The sequence below is a fragment of the Prionailurus bengalensis genome, chromosome A1, assembly GCF_016509475.1.
Source record: "Prionailurus bengalensis isolate Pbe53 chromosome A1, Fcat_Pben_1.1_paternal_pri, whole genome shotgun sequence".
In the NCBI taxonomy this organism is placed as follows: Eukaryota; Metazoa; Chordata; class Mammalia; order Carnivora; family Felidae; genus Prionailurus; species Prionailurus bengalensis.
In genome coordinates, this window is record NC_057343.1 from 191312694 (window position 1) to 191332501 (window position 19808).

The 19808-nt window shown below is 43.4% G+C and overlaps 1 protein-coding gene across 2 annotated transcripts in view; it reads left to right on the forward strand.

The window, feature by feature from the left end:
• The window catches only part of ADAM19 (ADAM metallopeptidase domain 19), an 81103-nt gene that overhangs the window by 14971 nt on the left and 46324 nt on the right, over window positions 1–19808 (forward strand). For both annotated transcript variants that reach the window (XM_043597258.1, XM_043597268.1), the window contains one exon: window positions 17446–17524. In XM_043597258.1, coding sequence (XP_043453193.1) covers window positions 17446–17524 — 79 coding nt within the window. The remainder of the gene's footprint in view (window positions 1–17445; window positions 17525–19808) is intronic.

The window sequence follows — 19808 nt, forward strand, 5'->3', positions numbered from 1 at the left end:
CTCAGTACAGTGCCTAGCATATAACAAGCAGGTTTCAATACACACTAACTTTCATTAATGCAAAATCAAGAACATATGTTTTCTAAAGCGCCTTGGTAATGCATAACATTGCACATGGCCCCTGTGACTGTCTTCATGCATGAAGCGACAAGAGAAAAACATATTGAGAAATAGTGTTGTGTGGTTATTACTTATCAGCATTTCCTAAGTTCCAGGTCATGTACTCTGATGCTCAGTCTGCCTTCAGGTAACTTCTGGCTGAGGAATGGTGGTCAGATATTAATAATGGTGTCAACAACCATGGTAATTATAGCTGTTACCATGTAAAAGATGCTTACATAGCAGGCACTGTTCAGAGGTCTCTATGTGGTTCATCTAAGTGAATCCTCACAACAACTCTGAGGTGTACGTACCTCTATTAGCCTTATTTGGCAGATGGAGACCTTGAGACACGGAACAGTGTGACTTGCTCGAGGTCACCTGGGTTGGAAGGGCAGAGCCAGGATGTGAAGCTAGATCTGTTTGATTTCAAAGCCCAGGCTCTTAGCCATGGCCTTGTATTGCTTCTCAGATGCTTTGCCCTTGCTCGATATGTTCTATCTCAGTTAGAACTGGCATTACTTCCCCATTCTACCTTCCCTCTTCCCTTTCCTTCTGTCTGTCCTAGGCCTTGATTAGGATCTGGATTTCAGTGTATGGTATGGATTTAGAGCTTGGCTTTTTGCACCCACTGATGATGTAAGCTTGTTGAGTCTCAGTTTTCTCATCCACTTAATGGGGCTAATAATAGTGGCCACCTCGCTGGATGTTGTGTGAGTTCAATAACGTAATGCTCTTAGAGGATGTGCACAAGGCCTGGTGCACCATGAAAGTGTAATAAATAGTCGCTATTATTTGTAATTCTCAGGGTCGGAAAAACAGTTAAGAATGAAGTAAGAGGGAATTCCCCTGGGTTGGTTTCCAAATGTAATTTGGAGGAGTTGACCTTAGAACCCATTGCCCCTGAGAGGAAATTCACTTCTGCTCTCCAGGCATGCCCAGTTTGACCTAACTGTATCTCAAGAATACAGCTTTGTAGGGTTCTCTAGCCAGCCAAACTGTACCTCTTTTCTGTGCCTGCACAATCAGTGCCCAGCCACTCCCTTGGCAAAACCCTGAACTGTCCGATATGGAGGTCAGGATTTGTTTGCCGGTTCCGGCTCTATCTCCTTCCAGGGATCCACAGCCAGGGCTGCCTGTGTAGCCAGGAAGGATGTCCATGGTTATCTTTTGTCTCAAGCTTATTTCTCCTGGCGGCCCTTCAGCAGGAGCACGGGGTAAAATGAATGGGAGGAAGCTGTCAGCTGCCCTGTTGGCCTTAGATGGACCCTTGTCAGAGCAAAGGGAAGTACTGCACTTGGAGGAAGTCAGGAGTTGATTCTTGAGTTTAAGGATCCCTTTACCATCAAGCTGTTTACCTTAAGGTCACAACGATAGCCGGCATCCAGCGTGTGCACATTGATGCTGAACTTAGTATCTTACATAGATTTTTTTAAAGCCCTTTGTAAATCTCCATGTAAATTTACCCAAATAGGGTTATACTACATCCTCAGTTTTATAAATTTTTTTCAGTTGGAAATATAGCATGGACAATCATCAAATCATTAAAAAAATTTACACAAGAAAGTTTTGGAGTGTTTGAAAACTTTGATAATAAAATTCTAGAAAAAAATTACACAAGAAATAGAGTTTCAAAATAAATGAGATCATACTGTATATATTATTCTGTAATTTGCTTTTTTATTATTTATCTTCAGTATCTTTTCATATTAGCATATTTTTAGGTCTGTCTCATTCTTTTTAATGGTGACATAGGATTCCACTAAATGGATAGATCAAAATTAATATCCTTATTAATGGACAGTTAGGTTTCCAATTCTGGCTATTTCAAGTAATGCTGCAGTAATTAGCTTACATATTATCTTTAAGAACACTTGCTAGCATTTCTGTAGGATTGATACCTACAGGTAGAGTTGCAAGGTCATTTAGCATATACGTTTAAAATGGTTTGGATTTTGATCAGTTGTACCGCTCACTCCACAGCTTCTACCCCCGAAGGCTGTACCTTTTTATAGTCATGCAGCAGAATATGAGAGCATATTATAGACACATTTCCATGTAAATTTATCAGATGATTTTTTATCAGGTAATTTTTAATGGCTATGTGATATTAAATTGTATATATATGGCGTAATTGTAAATTTCTTATAATGAAAAGTTATCAAATGCTTACGAAGTAGAATAATATAATGAATCCCCATATGCCCATTGTCCAGATTCAATAATGATAAAGATGCCACGATTAACTTAATTACCCCATATGGATAGGCATTCATGCTGTTTCTTCTTTTTTTTCATTTTTACAAACAGTGCTGAAGTGAATGCCCCTGTATTCTTTGGAAGGTACTTCTAGAGGATCACCTTCTAGGTTTAAATCACTGGATCAGGGGACTTTATGTGGAACACGTGGATAAACGCACATTGCCTTTGACTTCCCTCTAAGTTACATCCTACAGCCCTTGTGGAGCCAACTTTTCACACGCTCTCACCAATGGGTTGAGTTTTGAGCTTGGGCACACTCTTCAAACCCAACTCTCCTTCCATTTTTTAAAAAAAGCTTTATTGATAAATAACTCATAAACCATATAGTTTATCTATTTAAAATATACAACTGAATGTTTTTTAGAGTTGTATAACCCCACATGTCCTAGCTTTTGAACAATTCATCACTCCAAAAAGAAGCCATTAGCAGTGTTACGGGTTGAATGTGTCCCCGAAATTCACATGTTGAAGTCCTAGCAGGACCTCAGAACAACCTTATTTGGAAATACAGTCATTGTGGATTTAATCAGTTAAAATGAAATCATACTGGGATAATCCAATATGACTGGTGTCCTTATAAAAAGGGGAAATTTGGCCACAGGCATGCACACAGGGAGAACGCTGTGTGAAGATTGAGGTCATGGAATAAACCAAGGAACTACCAGAAGCTGGGAGAGAGGCCTGGAGCAGATCCTTCCCTAAAACTTTCAGAGGAAGCATGGCTCAGCCAACCCCTTGATCTTAGACTTCTAGCCTCCAGAACTGTGAGATAATAAATTTGTTTTTTAAGCCATTCAGTTTGTGGTACTTTGTGAAGGCAGCGCTCGCACACTGCTGTGAGCAGGCGCTCCTTTTTCCCCACCCCCCTCAGCAATAGGCAACCACTACTCTGCTCTCTGTCTCTATAGTTTTCCGCTTTTGAGATATTTCATGTAAAGGAGATTATACAACATGTGTTGTTTTGGTGTTTTTGCTTTTTGCTTTTTTTTTTTTTGTGACTGGCCTTTTTCACTTAGCATAATATCTGTGAGTTTTATCCATGTTGAATAGCATGTATCAGTACTTTATTCCTTTTTATTCCTATATAGTAGTCCATTGTATGGATATACCACATTTTGTTTATTCATTCATCAGCTGATGGATATCCTGCATTTAAAAAAAGTGTTTTTTTAATGTTTATTTATTTTTGAGAGAGAGACAGAGACAGAATGCAAGCAGGGGAGGAGCAGAGAGAGAGGGAGACACAGAATCCAAAGCAGGCTCCAGGCTCCAAGCTGTGAACACGGAGCCTGATACGGGACTTAAACTCATGAACTGTGAGATCATGACCAGAGCTGAAGTCGGACGCTTAACTGACTGAGCCACCCAAGCGCCCCGGATATCTTGTATTTTAAGCCAGAGCTAACTTGTCTCCATTCCACAAGGTTGATTTCAGCAAATGTTATAGAGCATGTATGTGTAAAATACTGTGCAAGTGCTGTAGGGAATAGATGTAAACACAGTGTCCTTGCCCTCTGGCAGTTTACTGTCTGTGGGAGAGAAAACATGCAAACAGCATACATAATTCAAAGCAGATTACAAACTTAATAATAAGGTTGCAAGTACAGTGCTGAGGAAGCAGGTGGGAATAGAGACTTGCTGACTGGGGCACAGAGAAAACTTCCCTAAGGACGGTTACTTGGAGCTCTGTCTTGCAGGAGCAAGGAGAAAAGGCTGTGGGTTGTTGTTGTTGTTGTTTTATTGAAGTATAATTGACAGACAATATCCTATTAATTTCAGGGGTACATGATTTGATATTTTTATACATTATGAAATGATCCCCATGACAAGTTTAGTTACCATCTGTCACCATGCAAAGTTATGTTGATATTGTTGACTATATTCCCTATGCTGTACTTTACATCCCCATGACTTATTTATTTTGTAACTGGAAGTTTGTACCTCTTAATCCCCTTCACTTATTTCATGCCCCCCGCCCCACTCTGTCCCTCCTCCAATAACCAATAATTTGTTTCTTATATCTATGAGTCTTATCCTGTTTATTCGTTTGTTTTGATTTTTAGATTCCACATAAAAGTGAGATCACACAGTGTTTATCTTTCTCTGTCTGATTTATTTCATTTAGCATTATGCTTTCTGGGTCCATCCAAAGGAGGGGAGGCTTTGGATGAGGGAGGGAGGAGAGGTGTGTGGAAAAATGAGAAAGGAATTCAGACTGAAATTAATATATAAATATTTGGTTTGGATCAAGGGGCACCAGAGCTGTAGTGCTAATAATCTCTTAGGAATTCAGTATTCTAACTAGCCAGATCATTTTGACTCAGAAGGGTATTATGTGGGGACTAGGGAAAGGGTTTATTTTCCTTCCACAGCTTGCTACCCCAGGATTTCAGTGCCCTAAAGCTCAATTTTTTATTCTCTCTCTTTTTAATTTTATTGTTATTATTAATTTTTTTTTTTACTTTGAGTTGGGCTCTCTTCCCTCAGGTAAAACCATGTGGTCAGGGAGGTAGATGGGGTACCTCTAGGAAAGATCCTTGAGTTACACTCCAAAGCTAGGCTGCATTTTTTTTTAACACATCGGATGAGAAGAAGCTCTTGCCCCACCCCTCCCCATTGAAGGGAACTTTGGTCTGAGTCTAGTGGATCAAAGTGTACCTGGTGGAGGGAGCCATAGACTGATTGCAAGAGGCTGAGCATAAGGCAGAGGGTGGCTTCTTCACAATTTAGGGAGGCAAGGAAAGCCTTCTGAGAAGGAGGGCATGCTGGGTGGGATGCAGAAGGATATGTGGATATACTTTTGGACTTGGGAGATGTGTGGAAGTGCCACCTTCAGGACTCTGTTTTCTCCCTAGCTTCTAGGATTTGTCGAGGCTCTTCATCTAGACTCCCTAGAAGGTGGAGGATGTTTCCACTCCACAGCCTTTGTGTTTGTGCCCTGTTGCATGACTAGATCAGGAAAAATCTAAGGGAGGAGGAGGTCAATACTAGAGCCTCTGGACTGGTTCTGTTCTGAGAATGAAACTGCGTTTACATTTCACCCAGGAAATATTTTGATTTTAAGAAAATGAGCTTACTCTTTCTCTATGTAGAATTTAGTGCCATACACAGACCTTTAGCTGACACCTTGAATACTAAATAAATAGGCTCTTGGGCACCCTGGAGCACATCATAGATCTTGTTCAAACTCAGCTGGAGGTGGACATTGGGTCAGAGAATCCCTGGCTTTTTTTTCTTTTTTCTTTTTTTTTAAGTAGGCTCTATGCCCAGCTTGGGGCTTGAACACATGACCCTGAGATCAAGAGTCACATGTTCTACTGACTGAGCCAGCCAGGCACCCTGAATCTCTGGCTTTACTGATGGGAATCTCTATTGTATTGGGCCTGAGCTCTGGTCTACTCATTGGTAACTCTTCACTTCTTGTCTTTCCTTCCTTCTCTTCCTTCATTCAACAGATATTGTGAGTGCCAACCACGTGGCAGGTATTGGGCTAGGTCCTGGGTGTTCCTTGGAGAGCAGTGGCAGGCAAAGCACAGTCTCTGCCATGGTGGGGCTTAGAGCTTAGTGGAGGAGCCAGGGAATGAAACTTTTCTGGAACAACGTAGGGCTGTAATGGAGGACGTAGAGGCTACTGTGGGAGAATGGGGAGGGGGAGCCTACCCTGGACTGGAGGTAAGAGAAGGCTTCTGGGAGGAAGTGAAGGAAGGAAGGAGTAGGGAGGAGGGTGGTAGAGTTGGCCTATTCAAGCTGCAGTGGTAGAAGAAACAAAGGCCTGAAGGTACGAGTAACGTGGAGATGAAAATAAGTTCTTTGTGGTTATAGCAGAGGGAGGAGGGCAGGAGGAAATGGTGAGAGAGGAAGTTGGCTAGGTAAGCAGGGGTGAGTCTTTGAAGAGCGTTTTAGGCTCCTTAAAGGGGTTGGCCATTTGTCTTTAGGGCAATGGGGAGCTGATGAAGAATATTTTAAAAGCCAGATAGTAACAGCCTCCCAAATGCATTTGACAAGGACTACTTCAACTGAAGTGTAGGATGGGTTGGAAGGGGCAAGACCAGAGAGGTACTAAGACCCATTCAAGAGTTTTATTATAACTGAGTGAGAAATTAAGGTGATTGAATTTAGGGAAGAGGTAGCTGATAAGGAGAGAAGGGGATGCGTTACAGGCATGTTTATAGGGTGGAATCCTGGAGACTGGGAGGTGGGTTGACTAAGCGCTGAGGAAGGGGATGGAGTCAAAGACCAATGTGAGTTTCCTGCATGTGTAGGTAGTGGGACAGGGCTGCCGGCCCCTGGGTTTGTCCTTAGCTTGCAATAGGACCTCAGACAAGTCATTTCTTTTTTCAATCTTTAGTTTTCTCATTAGATGAAGGTAATAATCCCCAGGCACCATCTTGGCAGGATCATGGTGGAGATTCACTGATAAAATCCAAGTGTAAAGTAGTGTCCTGTTCTCTTTCCATGACCCTAAAAGGCTGGGCAGAAGCAAAGTCTGTCCTTACCCTGGTTATCTTTGTAATTTGGGCTTTTACATGGTTTCCCCCCTTATCTGCAATTCTAAGCACTTAATCTCCCAGGAACTGGTGAGCCTTCTGCCTGGTCCAGCAGCTGAGACCTCACTGGGAGCCTCTCTGGGGGGGGCTGGGGGGGGTGGTCTCAAACCAGCTTTTGTTGAAAACAATGATATCATTGAGTGGGTGGAGCTGGGTTAGGCTTTTCTTAGCCAGTTTCAGGAGAAATGGGGTCTTTATGACTTCTGTACTTATGGCTCTTTTCCAGTCCCTTCCATAGCTCCCATGTACCCCACTGCCCCCTTTTCTTCTCTCTCCCCTGAGGTTACAGATTTGTGGAAAACTGGCAGCCTCCACATTTTCTCCTCTTGCATCAGCCTCCCTGGAGAGAAGTCCAGATGGGCCAAGGGGCTATAATGGCTGCATTATATCAGGCATAGTTTCTTTTTCCAAGCCCCCTCCTCCACTGAAAGGAAAGGCAAGTCACACAGAAAGGAAGGGATTCTTTTGAAGGGAGACTGGAATGCTAGGGAAAAAAGGTGATCTAAGTGTTGGGAAAGATATCAGGCTCCTGGTATGCTAGAAGCACTTTATCTCCTGACTTCTTGATGCTAAATATGGAGCTTGGGTAAGAGTGCAAAGATTAAGCAAGCCTTTCAGTTATGCGGTGATAGGAATATGGCTGGGGAAAAGGAGATCAGCAATGTTGAGTAAGGACCCTTAGTTCCTATTCTCTACGCCATTCTTCCTGTTTGTCCTCAACACACACACACACACACACACACACGCACACACACACACACATGCACACACACACCTAAATAGTGATGCACCCTTCCTCCATAGCTATGTAAGCAGCTTGTTACGGGTACTTGCTAGTTGTTGCCTGACTGGTTTGCAAAAGTTCTAGGAAGGAAGGAAGATGGGCTGTTTAACAGTGATTTGGCCTCCCGGGACCAGATGGTCATACCTGCCTTCTGTGTGGCCTGGTTTGCAAAGTGCTTTCACAGCTGACCTTGTAGGGGAGGAAAAATAATTTACCCTCTACCTTTCTAAGTTCTCAGCTGGGAACCCTGTAAACAAAGGCAGATTAACAAGAGAAAAACAGACAGAAGTTTATTAACATGTATACATAAGAGATAGCCAGGGAAAAATGAGGAGTAACTCAAAGAGTTAGAATTCAGGCTTATGTAGCACCTTTCCCAAAGAACAGTAAATTTGTAGAGAAATGACAGGACAGAGGAAAACAGTTACACTTCCAAAGATGGTAAGCTGTGGGAAGGTAATATATGGCAAACTAATGGGAGACAAAAGCTAGTCAGTAAAAGTTGTTGTGTAGATTCCTCTGGTGCCTTCACCAGGCGGATAGGGTCTGAAGTTGTCTCTGGTGATTAACTTTTGTCCTTCCTGGTAGAGAGGGGAGGAGGGACGCTTTTGAAAATTTTTGTCCTGATTTTAGGCAAATAGGTAGAGGGCAGAGAGCATGTTTTTTGTATCTGTTTCTTTTCAATTGCCTTTGGTGCAAAATTATCTGTATGCTTACTTGGCACATTCCGCCACCCTTCAGCCTACTCTGATCTTCATAATAGAGGTGCAGGTGCTGGGGAGGGCAGGAAAACTGTGCTTGTGCCACTCACTCAACTCCCTTAGCATCCTAGCACAGTGCCTGGCACACCACGGTCTCAGTCAGTATTTGTGGAATGAGTAAACAGGTTTGCAGAGGCAGAGCCTGAGCCTCAGAAGAGGTACTGCAGCTTGGCTGAGGACCCAGAACAAATACATGATGGATTCAAGCCAGGAGGAACTTGGTCTCCCTGATGCCCTGTGCCCCACAGTTTGTACTATATGATGCTGCTTAATAAGCAGTTATTGATAAGATTACACGAACATCCTTCCTCTCTGCCTTCTGGGAGTATCTGGATGGCCTAACTCTTGGATTATCTACCACTGACATTTAGCTTACTTTTGTTTATTTAGACTGATGAGCTTAGAAGCAAAATATAACTATGTGATGTTGGGTAAGTTGCTTTTGCTGTTTTTCAAATTCTTCATCTATAAAAGTGGATTGAGGGGCTCCTGGGTGGCTCAGTCAGTTAAGTGTCTGACTCTTGATTTTGGCTCAGGTCATGATCTCATGGTTTGTGAGATCGAGACCCATGTCGGGCTCTGCACTGACAGTGTGGAGCCTGCTTGGGATACTCTCTTTCTCTCTCTGCCCCTCCTCCACCTTCCCCTCAAAATAAATACATAAACATTAAAAAAATGTAAAAGTGGATCGAGGGTTGGGGTGCCTGGGTGGCTCAGTCGGTTAAGCGTCTGACTTTGACTCAGGCCATGATCTCACAGTTTGTGGGTTTGAGCCCTACATCGGGCTCTGTGCTGACAGCTCAGAGCTTGGAGCCTGCTTCACATTCTGTGTCTCCTTCTCTCTCTGCCCCTCCCCCATTCACGCTCTACCTGTCTCTCTCTCTCTCAAAAATAAATAAACTTAAAAAAAGTGGATTGAGGAGAAGCATTAGACAGATAGGGTGGCATAAAAAGATTCTTTTGTTGCAGTCAACTCTGCAGTTTGTATACTGATCTCCCCCCCCCCCCGGCCCCCACCAAAAAAAAACTTTACGGAAAGGATATGGGACAACAAATAGAATGTGTTGGGGAAAAAAAAAAAAAACAGCTGAAGAACTAGGGCTTGAACAGGAAGGATTTAGGAATTCATAGTTAGTCTTTTCAGGTGCCACCACTGGGGTGACTCTGCTCCAGCCATTTTCACCAGATGTCACCCATCATGGAATTTGGCGAAATGAGATTTGATTGTCTTGGCTTGTCACTACTGACTCCAGGTGCCCACAGTCAGTATGCAGGGACAGGGGAGCATTTGTCTGAATGCAAATCGGGGCAATCTTACTCCAAGAAGGTGGCAAAGATGCTAGAGGCTGGGACAGTTGTCCATTACAATCTAGAAGGGCTCGCCAACATCTGACCTTCTTGGCTGCATCATAGCTGTGATTTGTGCTTTAGGATGTTAAAAAACCTGGGGCAGAGTTATTGGGATATTTAATCAGAGTCTAAAAGGGACGAAGCACCCACATTTAAGGTGGGTTGGTTTCTTGTCTTCACCCACCTGCTTTTTGTATGCTTTTTTTCATAGGAAAAATGAAATGGTCCTCTTTCCTAACATATTTTCGTAGGCCCAGTGATCTTAGAGGTTCCTTTTCTTCCCTTCCCCTTTGTCTTATTCACCAAGTAAATCTCTGAAATATGCCTGGTACCTCTTGTTTTGGCCCTTCCCTTCAGGTTGATCTGTTAAACAAGCACTGTGGTTGTTTATCAAAATCTGGTTGCCAGAGAGACTGCCATCAGGTAATGTTTTCATTTTTAAAAATTTTCTGAGAAGTGGTAGAGATAGTACCCCATTTCTTTTAACTATTCTTATCCAGCTCCAATAAATACTCATAACAGGCTCTTCAGGACACTGCAGAACAAATCTCTAGACTCTTGGGTGACACATTTTGAGGTCCCTTATCTCAGGTCTCTAACACTTAAGCTCCCTGATCCCAAGAAATCAGCCATGTTTGCACAGAGAAGTTACTCGTTTTTGTGGAGTTAGCCAAGAGGGAGGCATGGAGAGGATTAAAGAAATGCCCTGCTGGTCAAAGGAGTAAACAGTGCTCATCCAAACATCCTTTGGTATATAAAAGCAAAACATAGAACCAGGAGCTGGTGGGAAGGATGCCAGGTCTTATAGGGACTGGGAGAAGATGTAATGGGAAGTGGTTGGTGAAAAAGAGTGTTGGTTTAATGCATTGTTGGGAAACTTCCTTAATAAAAGGTTAAAGAAAACATGCCATGTAGCTTTGGCTTTTTGCCAGGATTATGAGTAGCGCCATCTTGCTTCAAAGTGTTGTTTCCGGAGCTGGTCCTCTGGCAGTAATGATACTTGTTCAAGAAAGTCCTTGGGGTAGGAGGGGATCCCCACTCTTTAGATTAGGAATGATGTTTAAAGTCCCTCCTTCCTTGGCCTTTCTGTTCCCTCAAAAAGGAATGCCTCTGCCTGTGGGCCCCTGGACTTGTCAATCCTTATTTGGCTTTAGGGCCATGCCTTTGGCGTGTTGGTTTGTTTCCATTCCTTTGGAGTCAGAGGTGGAATGAGCACTGGTTTAGAAATCTTGGTTCTGAGACAGCTGTCTCTTCTCCCCTTTACTTTCTCCTTCTTCGAAAACAAAAGAAAACAAAACAATACTTACTGAGTTTGTTTTTTTGTCCCAAATATGGGTAAACGTAGGCTATTACATTAGAATAGCACTCTCTGCTTTTCAGAAACCCTTCCAGTGTCTGCCTGTCCTGGGCATCACTATTTCCACTTGGTAGAAGGGAGACTAAGGCCAAGTAGCTTGTAACTGGCATAGTGTCCCCTTGCTAGTTAAAAAATATTAATACCCGAAAAGAGTATTATGAACCCTCAGATACTCATTATCTGGATTTACCAATTATCAAGATTTTGCCACCTGTGCACATAGCTGTTCCCAGAGAAAATGATAACAGTGAATTGTAGAACACAAAACTGTATACTTTAAGAAGAGTTCTTTCACATTTGTTGATTTTACTTAACAAAATTTCATAGGCATTTGACAACAGCCCTGTGAAGTAGATTCTAAAATTCTTCCCATTTTATAGATAAGAAAACAGGCACAGAGAGTTTAACTGACTTGCCCAAGCTCACCGGAACTTGAAGTGTCAGTGTTTGAATGTATGTTTCTCATTTGGTCCTTTCAGTGATGCTGTGAGGTAGCAATTATTACTCTGTTATTTTGTGGTCTAGGAAACGGAGGGTAAAGGTTTCGGTGGCTCAAGTGAAGTAGTTCTCATACAAATACTGGTGAGCACATGTCAAAGTTCGATTTATCTCATTAATGCATTAATGGGGGAACCAGCAAGATGATAACTGGCTTAAAAGTTGGATAAGGGAAATATGTATGTATGTATTTTTTTAATAGTGAAATAAATGAATGTTGAGATAAGATTGCTAAGTTAGACATAAAACTGGTTAATATCATCCTAGAGATGATGAAACCATAATGTTTGGAGTTATCTTTTCTACTGGGTGGAAATCATTTGCATTTCCTCTATTGTATCTTATTAGCATTTTACAAATTAACGGCTCATTTTACAGACTTGTACAAGAGCTGCCTTAATTAATTGTAAATAGTCTTTCAAAGCTACATCTCCCCCCTACAGAGTCGGAAGACCCTTAGCCTGGCCTCCCCGAGCCTGCCACGCCCTGGTGCTCTTGTACGAAATTGAAAAAAAAACATAGTCATCTTTTGCCTCATTTCTGGGGTTTGAAAGAACAGTTACCTAGAAAGTAGTGCAGCTGGTAGTGAAGCTTTCTGAGCCCTGGACTTTTCTTCTGTGCTGTGCATTGATCCAGTGGGATAGGAGAATTCCCAGAACCTGAAAATCCCAGTATCACCTGGAAAAACTATTTAAAATACAGATTTCTTAGTTCTTCTCTAGAGAATATAATTCTCATTGGGGCTGGGCTGGGGCTTGAGATTTTATATTTTTTCAGTGTTTCCGGGTGTTGTGCAGTTACTGGGCTAAGTCCCATGGCTACGGCATTGGGAGTATGAGCGAGAAATGACAGAGGCTTGCATGATCATCAGCACGGGTGGGCATGGTGAAGGTCTTCCAGGGGAAATAAGAGGGCTCAGCAAGGCTATACCTCCCCAAGCATCACTGGTGTTTAAGAGCTAGGATACTCTTTCTTGAAGGACCTAGAGGGAGCAAGATCTGGGGCAGGAGGTGTCAGTAAAAATAGCCACTGTGGCATGAGCTAAGTAATGTTCACTTATACTGAGCATGGCTGCATTGGTTGTTTTTCAAGGTAGTTTGGAAATTATTATCACTTTATCTTCACCACGTGCTTATCTGAAGCAGAGGAAGGAGGACTGAACTCAGAGACGTTTTGCAAATTTGTTTTAGCCCTGCTGCTTCTCTTTCCAGAGGGAGTTTTAGAGATTGAAGTTTAGAGAGGCATTTGAAATTTGTCTGATAGTAAATAGTCCTTAGAGGGATTGTTCTGGTTTTGAAGGCACTAGGCTCTAGCAGAGGTGGGTCAGGGCTGTTTCAGACTGCAGTGTGCTTTTGGGGTCTGGCTGCATGTACAAACGGGCCCTGGCCACCACAGGCAGCTCTATTGTCCTTCCCTGGAGAGCGACCTTATGTCTAGTATTTGAGAAAAAGCTTATTTTCCCAGGTGGGATTCAGTAGATGCAGGTTTTGGTAGAGGACATGGGGGTCTGAGCGACCTGGGTTTTGCCCACAGTGAGCATTTCTGTGCTAGCTGCTGTTAGTATAGGAATACTGTCTACCTGCTTTGTGGGTTTGTGAGCCTGGACGGTGTGTGTATGGGGTGAGGGGACACTTTGTAGAAACTGCTTTTCTATCAAAGCCAGTAAAAGGAGGGGGTGGGGTGGGAAATCTTGGACAGTCCTTCTCTCTTCCTGGACTCACATCACTCACAACTTGTTTCCTGAAAATCCTAATACACTCCAGTGGTGAGAGATGGCTTCCTGCTGATATGCTGAGCCAGCCCCTTGTCAGGGAGGAGATGAGAACAAGATGTGGCTGAAGAAGGGGCGGGTGGGCCAAGCCGTGCTGCTCAGTGGCCCTGTGGCCCTCTCTGAGTCCTGAGAACACTGCCAGGGCACCCCATGGGCACGCAGGCATAGATAGGCCTGGCTCGGGGCAGTGGAGAGGATTTGGAAGTTGTGTTTTGTCTATCGGTAGAATTGCACAGATGGTGGTGATGAAACATGACCCTTTCTTTTGCTTCTAGAAAGAAAGACCTTCCTGGCCAACATCTGTAACCCTATTTGGAGAAAAGGTTGTTGTTTCAAAAAACTAGCCCTGAAGTTCTTAACATATCCATCCATCCCCTTTCTCCTGCCATGTGCTTTGCTTACTATATTTTTCTTGCATATATTCGCATCTAACAGTTCATGACATTTTTGTGACATCCCGTGTGTCTGCAAGGCAACTATCATTACCATCAAATTGTGGTTTGGACTGCTGGTTCTTGGAAGCGCTTTATTTTTATGCTTCTGCCTTCTAAGGGAGACAGAGCAGAAAAGTGCTTAAGAAGCATAGTCAGGGCCAACAGACCTGGGTCTGAAACCTGGCCCTGACATCATGCCATGAGAACTTGGACAAGTTAAGTGTCTGAATTCCCAGTGTCCTCAATTATAAAACGGGGAAACAATTAGGACCTACCTCATAGGCATGTTGTACATAGGTGTGTTAAATGGTTTAACACTTCAATATGTGTGAACTGTTGTGATGCAACTTATCTGTTTTTTTCAAACTCAGAATGATCCAGGATGTGGTAGAGGCAGGAAGGTGATAGGGGCTTGGAGAATGACACATTGATATTTCTGAAATTCGCCTACCTTAAAAATATTTTGAGGACTTATGGTCTAGGGCAGTGGTTCTGCATCAAAATCACTGAGAGAGTTATTACAATGGATAGTTGGGCCCTAACCCTAGAGTTTCTGTCCGCCCCAGTACATTTGGGCTGGGGTCCAACAGTTTGCATTTTTAACGAATTCCTAGGTGATGCTGATGCTGCTGGTCTTGAAATGGCATTAGGTAGAAGAGGAAGCAGATTGTTCCATGTAGATTCAGAAGACAGAATGAGGCCAGTGGGTGCCAGTGACAGAGATAGATTTTGGTTCATTGTAAGAACGTTAAAACTGTTGTATGTGGTCTAAAATGGAGTGGGTGGTCTCATGAGTTCCCTGTCACTGGAGATGTCCAATCCTGAAGGGCCATCTGGCAGATTCCTACGCTAGGTAGAAGGTTCATTTGTTCATTCATTCCTTCGCTTATTCCTTCTCCCACTTACTCACAGAATAAACATGTACTGCCTGCCTGGTACGTGCTGGGAGCTGGGGAGAAGCCCTGAATGAAGCACCTGTGCCCTTGCTCTTAGGGAGCCCACAGTTTAGTGAGTTTGGCTAAATGATTACGAAAGTCCCTTTCAACCCTGAGGCTCTGGGAGTCCTATGATAATGGTGTCAGATCCTCAGAATAAGAAGCTGCAGAAAGATGCTTACCCTTCTGAAGGTATGGCTGGGGACTGACCATAATGTGGACACCTCTGAGGTTCAATCTGGAATGTTCTCTTTGGAGCATCTTAATGTCACTGAATGAATGATTTTTTTTTCCCCCTGAGACCCAGACTAGGCTGAGAATGTATTTACCAGGGGTGCATTTCCTCTGGGAAAATTCACATCTCCCCACTGGCACTGGGAATGGACCATTAAACTCTGAACCCTTTTCTAGCTGTCCATGATGCCATCTGTGAAGGCAGATCTAGGGAGTGGGCCTGCGAGAATAAGCTAATTGCCTTTTCATCTCTCTCAAGTGATAAACTGGAACATTAATGGCTGGGGAGAGTTAGGGGAAAATGGGTAGATTATATCAGTTTTTCTGGGTTCTTCCATCATAATCCCTGGTGAAAGCAATAATGATAATTGCTGACCTTTACAGAGCTTACTCTATGCCAGGCCTGGTGTTAAGCCCTTTTTGTGCATTTTGTTATGATACTCTTAATATAGCCCTATCAAGTAGGCATATTATCCTCATATTTGCAAGGAGAGGAAACAAAGGTTCAGAGAGGTAAAGTAACTCACTCATGGCCATGGAGACAGTAGATGTCAGAGCTGGAATGTAAACTTCATTCTCTCAGACTCCAGACCATGCTCCAAGCTCCTAATGCTGAAAACAACTCATTCATTCAATTACTAGTTAAGTCATTCTTTCATTAAATAAATGTTAAGCACTGGTATGTACTGGTGCACTAAACAGCTTGGCCTCAGTCCTCCTGGGGCCTATGGTTTATCTCCCGCAGACAAATGGGTGACTCCTTCCTTGGATCCTTGGCTTATTAGGTGCTAAGGAGAAAGACATAGGGCTGGGAGACAGACCCTGCCAAGTGAGCTACAGACCCAGAGTTTTCATGTGAATGAGAGTTTCTCTACACAAGCTGGGTTTTGTACTTCGCTTTATTTTTACATTTTTCTGTTGGGTTTCTTTTCTTCTTGTCCAAGCCTTGATGTTGAAGGGCTTGATGTAGTAGAAGAGACAGTTCTTGTGACATTTGCCTTCTGGCTGCACTCCGGAGTGGAGAGGAATCTCAGTCAGGAGTCCCAGAACTTACAGCCAGAAGTGACTCTGGAGACCCTCTTCAACGGACCTCGTCTTGCTGGGAAATGTCCTCTCTTCCAAAACCAGGGTTGTCTCTGCACATTCCTTTGGCTCTCTGTGCTGGCCTCAGTCTATACTTTCTTCTTCCTAAAAGCAGTTTCAAATTAGGTTTTCAGGTTTCAAAATAAATAATTATTTTTTAAAAAAATCAACCAGTTTTTAGAAATATGCAACTTAGATTGTGAACATCTGCAATGCCCTGAGATAACCACCATTAACAATGGGCATTTGCTTCTCCATGTGTTCTCAATGCCTACATTTGTGTGTATTGTTATCAGTTTTTCATTAGGAGGGATTTTTAAAATGTGTATTTTCCTGAAATGTATTGTTTTGATCTAACTCCATTTTTAAACATTTTTTTCCATGTTAGTACATCTAGATCCTCTTAATTCTTGTTTTGTTAGACTTCAATTTCTCTTCCGTGAGACACCTTTTTGCCCTTAGACTTCAACTTTCTATAGATGCATTTTGCTTTTAATGTGGCTGAGCTAGTTGAAACTTCCATTTGGCTCTTTTATTTTTCTTTTAACTTTTAGAGAAATGCTAAGAACCTTATTTGGTGTTGCCTTGCCTTTGATGAGGGATTCTTAACTTCAGCTTCAAGGGGTCTGTGGCAAGAGAGAAACCAATGTGAAGTTTTAGAAAAGAAAAGAAAATAAGAATTTGTTGTAAGGGTAACACAGAACTACCAGGTCTCAGGACATCTGGACCACTAGGTCTCAGCAAAGGCAGACAAAGGCAACTCTGGGAATTGAGGCAGCAGGAACAAAGGAACAGATGAATTGCTTCCATCTGTTTGGTTTTTGCAACATCACTCCATTGGCTTAGCTTGGAACATGGGCCACTCTTGGCCAGGGCCAGGTAGGACACCTTGATTGGCAGTCTCACCAGAACATGCAACAGGATGGAAGGATTCCCATGAAGAAAAATTGGCGAGCCAATACTGCAAGTTGGTGGATGCAGTGCTAGCATAATTATAGGTACAAAAGAGCGTCCAAAGACCTTGGGAAATTTTGAGTATGGGTTCGCTTGTGTGTATTCCCAGGACCCAGAAAAAGTTGCGACCACTGCTGTCGTTTTGTCTCCTTCATCTGGTTGTGTCCATACTAAGTGATGATCCCATTAAGAACAAAATTAATAAACTTCCTCCTGGTTTTCTTTTTGTTCCGTAGGCCCTTAGGGCTGCTCATTTTCTTCTGCACAGAGATGCTTGGGTGGTTCTTCCTGGGTCATTTAGAATGACTGCCCACTGTTTCCAGGAGGGTGGAGGCCAGCACCTAAAGAGACAAATGTCTATGTTTATTCTTTGCAGGTACCTTTTTGCTCCAGCCTACACAGAAACCCATTATACTCCAAGTGGCAACGCTCAAACCACCATGCTGAAATCTGAGGTGAGTTCAGGTCAGCAGGGATCTGTCAAGCAGCTGGCCTGTCCTGGTCCCACCCCCGGGAAGTGAGGAGATATGTGGTGGGCACAGTCCCTCCTCTGGAGGGATTGTTTGCCCTGACCCCAGACCCAGGGCATGAGCAGGAAAAGCAAAATGTGAATTTGTTGTTTCATAAGGGCTCCCTCTCCTCTGCTGACTAAAATTATCAGGCAAACAGAATATTTTAGGGTAAGTGCCTCTGACTACAATTGGCATAAATCATTACAAAGCAGACATTTTCTCTGTTGTATGTTAATCACCCACATATTAACAAAAGTTTAAGTAAAAGGAATGATTTACTGGTAATCCTGCCATTGCACTTAATTAGATGTTTAATTGAGACTTTTCCATATGGATGTATAAGGTTTTGTAGTCTGCCTTTTTTAATGGGATTTTAGGTTTCATAGATTTTCTTGTTTTGCTGCCATCTTCATATTGGATATTTTCCCCCTCAAAAGTGTTTTTGAGTTTGGCTATTTGCAAAAAGATTTGTCATTTAAAAAATGGTCTTTCAAATGGTTTCTCAGAAGGATGAATTTTAGTCTGCTTCACCACACCCCACTGGTGGGCACTTAAGGTAGTGAATTGTACACGTTTCATGGTCTGCTAGCTTTTCCTACTGAGGTACCTGCTAGTGTTCATGGGGTCAGATCAGTGGTTCTCAGCTGGGAGTGATTTTGTTTAAAGTGTTTCTTTTATTTAAACTTTTGTTAACATGTGGGTAACTCACATAATGCAAAGAAAATAGGATTCGGGATGATTTATATCAATTTTAATCAGATGCAGTTACCCTAAAATATTCTATTTGTTTCTTTGACCATTTTGGCCAGCAAAGGCTTGGGGGACACTTGGCAATGTCTGGAGCCAGTTTTTGACTGTCATGACTGGGAGGTGGACGCTGCCAGCATCTGGTGGGTAGAAGCCAGGGATCCTGCTAAGTGTCCTACAGTGCATAAGCCGGCCTCTCCACAACAGAGGATTATCTGGCCCCAAATGTCAACAGTGCCCAAGGTGAGACACTCTGGATTAGAGTGACCCTTCTCAGACCATGCAGATGAGATGGGGTGAAGAAGGGAAGATGGAACACCAGTGGTCTTCTGCCTTTGGGTCAGGACATCATGCACTTTTGTGGCATATAGATGTGGAGGTGTGGTGTATAGGGCCACAGGGTAGGTCCCTCTGCCTCAGTGCTCCTCCGGCAGCTTCCCATGGAATCTTAGATTCCTGCATGACCCATCTTTAAAATATCCCTGTTAGAGGGTAGATGTCCAAAAGGCCATGGCAGCCACCATCAGTCAGTAAAAGCTCAGATTAGTTTATCAGCTTAGCCTTGAATGGGGAAAGGGACTCAGGACAGCTAAGTTTTAATAGATCTAAGAGGTCTGGAGCATAGTAATCAGGTGGCTGAGATGCTGTGTTGGATTGCTGCATGTGAAGATTAATGCAATCTTACTCACCAAGACCTTCCTGGATAGGGAAGGAATTGGCAGTGTGGCCACTACCCACAACAGGCAAGTTGGCTATGTCTTCTCATCTCTGGGGAGGCTATCCAGCTGTGGCTCCCCACCTGCTTCAGTATCCCTGGTCAAAACCTCTTCCATCATTGAGACTAAAGTTCTGTGCCTCCAGGGAGGGAGGGAGAGGGCAGGCACGCCTCGAAAGCCCCTACACATAAGGACCTCACAAAGCACGGTCCTCTCAGTTTGGCTCCTGCACTTCTCTACCCACAGCTCAAGAATGGGTCTCAGTGCACAAGTTTACCATGAGCTCATACTTCCTGCTATGAAAGCCCCCTTGGGTGGCCCCCTCAGGCCGAGAAGCTGAGAAGGAATGCGATGACTTCATGACTGTTCATTTACTTGTTCTTTGTGCTCTCAGAGTCAGGCAGAGATGCTGTGAGGGCCTTTCAGATGGAAGAGAACTTCCCCTCATTCCCAGAACTCTCCTTCTTCCAGAAGGTCTTGTTGACCAAAGCACATCCTAGCTGAAGTATGGGATAACCCATTGTTTTCTTATATCCCCTCCCGCAGGACTCTTGCAAAGCCCCCACCCGGCCTCAGGGAGCTCCTAGTCAGCTTTCTTATCTGGGAGCTGAGGACTTCAAAGAGAAATGAGAATAGAATAAACCATTTGGCTGTCCTTGACCCCAATGTTGAGAGCCACGCCCTGCTACCAGCCTGGGCCTGGGATAGTGGGAGCTCTGGAGCTCTGGGAACTTCCTCAAACTCATCAGCCAGGCCTGTAGGAG